General features: G+C 42.3%; 1 protein-coding gene across 2 annotated transcripts in view; it reads right to left on the bottom strand.

Moving 5' to 3' along the window:
• Positions 1 to 6,559, bottom strand: part of foxp3b (forkhead box P3b) — a 47,049-nt gene that overhangs the window by 30,460 nt on the left and 10,030 nt on the right. For both annotated transcript variants that reach the window (XM_032521581.1, XM_032521580.1), the window contains 3 exons: positions 4,009 to 4,136; positions 2,236 to 2,326; positions 1,812 to 1,974 (listed from right to left, as the gene is read on the bottom strand). In XM_032521581.1, the coding sequence (XP_032377472.1) occupies positions 1,812 to 1,974; positions 2,236 to 2,326; positions 4,009 to 4,134 (380 nt within the window). In that variant the 5' untranslated portion in view covers positions 4,135 to 4,136. The remainder of the gene's footprint in view (positions 1 to 1,811; positions 1,975 to 2,235; positions 2,327 to 4,008; positions 4,137 to 6,559) is intronic.

Genomic DNA, 6,559 nt, shown 5'->3' with positions numbered 1-6,559 from the left:
CAGCCGAGTACTCGGCTCATCCCTAGTGTGAACCCAAGATATTGGACCATTTCCCAGCAGAGTACAGTTGCTGGCACTAATCTCTGTCACCATAGAACAGTAGTAAACCCTTACTCTTAACCTTTGGCCCTCTGAAACCTCCCCCACCCCCCACCCTTCCCTTATCAGGAAAAAAGCAAACTACCAGCCTAGCTTATTTTGTCCTCTCTTATAGTACTGCAAACATAATGTATGACAATTCATGCTCTGAAACAAAAATGAAGACGCTAGTCCAGCCTTGTCAATGCAACAAGCAAACAGAAAGAGTGAGTTTTATCGCCAAAACAAAAAGGAGCTGATTTCTAAAGTGAAATGCAAATCCATCTTACAAATAATCACACCATCACACAGACGTCTATGTGTGTGTGCACTTCAGCAAAATATGGTGACAACCAGCTGGGGTGCAACACACATGACACAGCAACCCTTTCCTACCACACAAAACCAACAACATGTCATGATCCTACACATATGACGCACATAGCTTAGTGCTCATCAGCAACACACACTTCAGAACCAGGGACAGTAAACAGCAATCACCACAGACCTAAGCCAGGACTCGACTACACTTGACCCCAAAGTCTAGTTGGTTCAATAATATTAACAGTAGTATATAGTGCTATGTAGTGTATATAGTACATGCTATAGTACAAGTTAAAGAATTTAGGAATACTTTCACAAGGTAACTGCTATTACTGATGTAGCTAATTTGTACAGCAATACAAACAGTGTCATGAATACAAAGCGTTATGAAGTGTAGCATCTCTCTTTTAAAATTCATTCTCTTGATCAGTAAATTGTCAGTGTTGTAGGAACAGTGGTAGTGTAACGGACCGCCCCTACGATACTACGTACTCAGTACTCAGGTGTACCGTTTCCGGGTTGTTTGGTTGGTGTGTCACAGACAATACCCAATCAGCAGAGACGTATGTGAACAAGGCAGAGCGCACGCAACAGGGTGTTCAACACACCCCTGTTTTAGTTTAAATAAACGTTTTGTCGAGGCTGAAGTTGGCCCAGGCTTCTGTCTGCTTTTTCTTTAAGGTCTTATGTATGTCATGTTTTGGTGAAACAGCGCCCCTCAGGCCGTTTAGTAACAGCTCAGGTGAAGAGTGGTACTGCAGCATGGCAGACAGCGGGGGGCTTTCACAAACCCACAAAAACACATTGAGATGAAGTTCTTCAAAAAGTTGATGGTAGAAGCTGCTAACATTAAGAAAAAAAGGTGTGTCTGCTGAGAATATGTATAAAATATAGTGAATCAAATTTTGATTCTGTACATCTGGTCGCTAATTAGAGCCACATTGTTATTTTCCTTCTAGGTGTTTCTCTGTTTTTGTGACCATAGTTCTGCTGAGACTACAGAGCAAGTGAGTGGTGACCAATGACTTGCTCTCATCTTCTTATCAACTTAATTTGCCCTGAAGCCCCGCATCCGCTGTTATTCCCAGTTTATCAATGTGGAACCCGCTGCCTGTCCAAACTGTACCAAATTCAACCTGCCACATCATTGGGTACCACGTTGTCATTCCCCCACCGTACCCACTCCCTTGCCAGATACCCTAGATCCAAAGCTTTTTTCCAAGTCCACAACTCCCATAACCAACTGCTCCACGGAATCTGCAATCGTTTAAACTTGCCAAATAAGGGGACATCAATTATGTAATTGTATTTTTCTCCAACCCATTGGAGATGGCAATCATTCTTGCTATCTTATGATGCTTTGATTAATTTGCAGGATTTGTGATTCAGTGTAAATGTGAGAAAGTCACCCATCACGATGAAGCCTGGCCTCGATGGAGCTCTGCTTTGGACCTGCTCTCCTCGAGGGGAGGAAGTGATGACTTTTCCTGGGTGGGGAAGACGCCTGGAGAAGACAGCCGGCATCAACCTCTTCCTTGCACATGGAGACAGCAGCACTGTTTCCTGGATGCACTGGGGAAGACAGCATTGATCTGTCATCAGTACTGCCACTGCCGATGCGAAGAATGCTGTGAAAATCCTTCTTCAGTTGATTTATTCAGTTTGGAAAACAGAAATAACATCAAGCACGGATGCAAGACCGTCTCTAAAGCCCAGTGCCATACTTTATAGCAAGGCTGACACTGTTTGTGTAGGCTAGAGAGGATAACTAAAAATATATTAGAAAACATAAAATGCTTGTTATGTAGAATAACGCAGAGGCTGGTTTGGTACCATGCTGTTGTGTGGAAGCTGTGTGGGGAACCTGCCGCAGCACTGATGCTCTCTGCTGCTTCTGCCTGACGCCTGCCATACTGCTCACACACTGTAAGGAGAAAAACACCAATGGCAACATGTGGATTATGTGACAAAAAATATTTTCAAGGCCCAATGCAAGAACATGTTTTTTTTTATTGTTAACAAGCTCTCTACCCTTGACCAACTTGTCATGAGTGGCTTATTTCAGCCTAATGAACACCACTATATGGTCATGGGGAGGTTTCAGCATTGGCTAATCAACGCCCCTAAAAGTGCCAAAAGGGGGCCTGTTCCGTCAGTTTCACTCCCAAAAGCAACACTGTTCTGTGTGCAGAAATAATTGAGTATTTTATGAGACGTGGCAATATTAGTTTTGTATTTCGTTGAGTGGGTGTGGTGATGGTGATTTCAGGGCTGTTTCATGTTAAAGATCCCGTGACATGGTGCTCTTCCGATGCTTTTATATAGGCCTTAGTGGTCCCCTAATAATGTATCTAAAGTATCTTTTACATAGACCTTAGTGGTCCCTGGATACTTTATTTGAAGTCTCTTTTATATAGGCCTAAGTGGTCCCCTAATACTGTGTCTGAAGTATGTTTATTTAGACCTTGGGGTCCCTCTAATACTGTTTCTGAAGTCTCTTTTATATAGACCTTAGTGGTCACATAATACTGTATCTGAAGTCTCTTTATTTAGACCTTAGTGGTCCACTAATACTGTATCTGAAGTCTCTTTTATATAGACCTTAGGGGTCCCCTAATACTGTATCTGAAGTCTCTTTTATATATACCTTAGTGTGTCCCCTAATACTGTATCTGAAGTCTCTTTCCCAAAATTCAGCCTTAGTGCAGAATTACAGCCACTAGTCCCACAATGAGCTTTCCTTAGTATTTGCCATTTCTGAGTCTGTAGCTTTTGAGGAGGAAGGGGGGGGGGGCAAGGTTCAGGCTGGGGGTGTGGCCTTGACCAACTGCCACTTTTCTCATTTGAAAGCCATGATGTCTTTCTCTCATGGGTGGGCCAAATTCTCTGGGCAGGCAAAGCAGAGAAAGGGGAATTAACCTTGCACCTTATGACCTCATAAGGGGCCAGATTCCAGATCAATGCTGAGCTTTAATTTTCTCAAAGGCAGAGCAGGATACCCAGGGCTCGGTTCACACCTATCTCCATTTCTAACCACTGGGGGACCATAGGCAGGCTGGGGGAACTCATATCAATTAATAAAAAACCTCATAAAGGGAAATGTTCATGCCATGGATAGTTTTTTTCCAAGTTTGTAAGCGTGTGGAAGCACCAGAGACACAAAATAACACCACAAATCCCAGAAAATTTGATTTCTTTTCATAATATGGGCAATTTAAAAGAGGATTCTAGCTTCTTCTAGAAGCAGTGAGAGGGTCCATGAACAAATAATTTGTGCCGGAAACACATTCAAATAATTGAATCACACTGGTAGTTTTGACCACCTCTGATAACTCGGATAATTAGTAAGTCAAATATTTCCCTGTATTGCAAAGCATAAGCATGTGGTAAAATATGATACATGGTTAATACATGTATAAAGCCTTAGCGTTAGAAGGACTGTAGCCCTACAGAGACCAGCTTAAACAATAAAGCTAGAAACAATGTAGTCTGTTTTATATTTATTATTTATATTATAGAATAATATGAAACAATTGCCTTCAACTTAGGAAAACATTTCTTATGTATTGTGTGAATAGAGCTTGTTGCAGGGTTATATTTGCATACTTGAGTTCCTGCCGCGTCCCCGGTCTGAGCAAGGGGATTAGGGCGTGGCTCTTCCTGCGGTTTGATCTTGTCCCGTTGGGGTTGAGCCTGTCCACATCTCACACTCTCGCCGCACGTCTCGGGCATCTCTGCAGTAGGACACAAGAGACATTGACGCTTCACCATGGACACTTTGAGCTTGTTACAAACTTTTCTCTGCATTTATTATTTCTGGAAGAAAAAAACACACCCGTTCCTTTTCCTTTTCCAAGCTCATAAGCTACGTTTACTGCTGATATAATCAATTTAGGAAATCAAAAACATTTGATTGATGGATTTAAGTGACCCACTCCAAACTGCAGCTACTTTTATTTTTTCAAACTGCATTTAAATAACCCCAAATTTAAATGAACATTCCGATAACTCCAGCCACTGTACAAATGCCTGTCCAAGCAATTTGATGCATACATGGGTGAAAAAGAGATTTTCTTGCCACGCTGCTGCTGTATCCAACCCATAGACCGTTACTATTAATATTAAAGTACTGTACAGTGTTCGAGCCCTCGGCCCCTCTTTCAAGCCAATAATGCAGATGTTGCATTGCCAGCCCCTGTCTTCTGTGTCCGCCATTTTAGTTCAAGGCTCTAGGAAGTTGCCTCCTGGTCTTCTACAGTCTTTGAGTTAAATCTTCTACAGCATCCTTTAAAGTTGAAATGTCAGCTTTAATGAAGCCAATACTCCCTGAGGGTGACGCCAGTTCAGTCCGGATGGACAGTGCGCTTGGCCTTCTCATGTAGCTGCATAGAGCCAGATTTTTAAAAACATTCCACTTGTTTCTCCATCAGTACGTCAACAATGGCACCAAGCCAGCGCCGAGCTCGGCATCGCACCCGGCACCGCAACACCCTTTGTTTGTCTACAGCAGAAACCCCACTTGCGTCGTTCCTCTTCGCAGATTCAGCCGTTCCTACTCCTAAAAGTAAAAAACTGCCGAGGTGCCTGACAACTAGATTAGTAAATAATCTTCAAATTTGCTATTGTGAGTTGTAAGGGCCGTTACAGAGTCAACGGGAGCAAGCAACGCGAAGCAAGCAACGCGAGCGGTATGCAATTCATCGTTCACGCAACCGGCGGGTAGCAGAGACGGCTGATATTGAGATCAAAATGGCAACTGAAGAGGAGTGCATCCTGTCACTCCCCGATGTAAGTCGAGTGCAGATGCAAAACGCTAACTAGAGACTTCTGTAATGTTAATACAGTATAAATGGACCTACTTAACGAAGTTTGTTCCCTGCTGGCTACAAGTTAGCATCAATCACATGAATGGCGTTTTGAGCAAACGTTAGCAATCAAACAAACATAGATAGCTAAAACATTTTTTAAATGATTCCTATCTCCTTTTGTTGTTTGTAATGAGAAAAGTTACTTTATGGATTTCACAAATTTCAGTTAGACACGTTACCACATCAACCATTTAAATCTGCACTCGATTCACATCGGGGAGTGACACATCCTATTGCTTACTTTTTGCTTATTGAAATGGTGACATCGGGATCATTCATTTTCATATAAAGGCTACTGAACTTTGCGAATAACAAATATCAAATAACAAATAAAAAAACAGCATGTAGCCTACAACATCGAGAGGCAAATTAAGTAAAATTAAAAGGGCCCATACTGCAGCATGAGCTGTTTGATGTTGCGCATCAAAATAGAGCTTTGTTCCGGTGGGAGATTTTGTAGAAAATGGCACAGGTGATTCCAAAAAGTGGTGTGTACTGTATATCACTCCTCTTGCTTTCCCTCATTCTATCTCACCTGCCGTATTTCCTACAGCCTATCCTGAATCCTGGATCCTGGATCCATAATCAGCCTGATGCTTTAGCTTCCTCTTATTATTATTTCTGTTATTTCTGGATGGCATCACCCTGGCCTCCAGCACCACTGTGAGGAATCTTGGAGTTATCTTTGATCAGGACATGTTGTTTAATTCTCACATAAGGCAAATTTCAAGGATTGCCTTTTTTTACCTTCGTAATATTGCAAAAATCAGGAATATCCTGTCTAAAAAGGATGCAGAAAAATTAGTCCATGCATTTGTTACTTCTAAGCTGGATTACTGCAATTCTTTATTATCAGGCTGCTCGAAAAAGTACATAAAGACTCTTCAGCTGATCCAGAATGCTGCAGCACGTGTTCTGACAGGAACCAGGAAAAGAGATCACATCTCTCCTGTTTTAGCTTCTCTGCATTGGCTTCCTGTAAAATCTAGAATAGAATTTAAAATCCTTCTTCTCACCTACAAAGCTCTTCATGGTCAGGCACCCTCTTATCTTAAAGAGCTCATAGTACCTTACTATCCCACCAGAGCACTGCGCTCCCAGAATGCAGGGTTACTGGTGGTTCCTAGAGTCTAAAAGTAAAATGGGAGCCAGAGCGTTCAGCTATCAGGCTCCTCTCCTGTGGAACCAGGTTCCAGCTTCAGGGTTCAGGAAGCAGACACCGTCTCCACAGTTAAGAGTAGGCTTAAGACTTTCCTCTTTGATAAAGCTTATAGTTAGGGCATAGAATT

Source organism: Etheostoma spectabile, chromosome 7 (assembly GCF_008692095.1).
Source record: "Etheostoma spectabile isolate EspeVRDwgs_2016 chromosome 7, UIUC_Espe_1.0, whole genome shotgun sequence".
Taxonomy (NCBI): Eukaryota; Metazoa; Chordata; class Actinopteri; order Perciformes; family Percidae; genus Etheostoma; species Etheostoma spectabile.
Note: the sequence above shows the minus strand (reverse complement) of the source record. Positions and strands in the feature narration are given on the sequence as shown.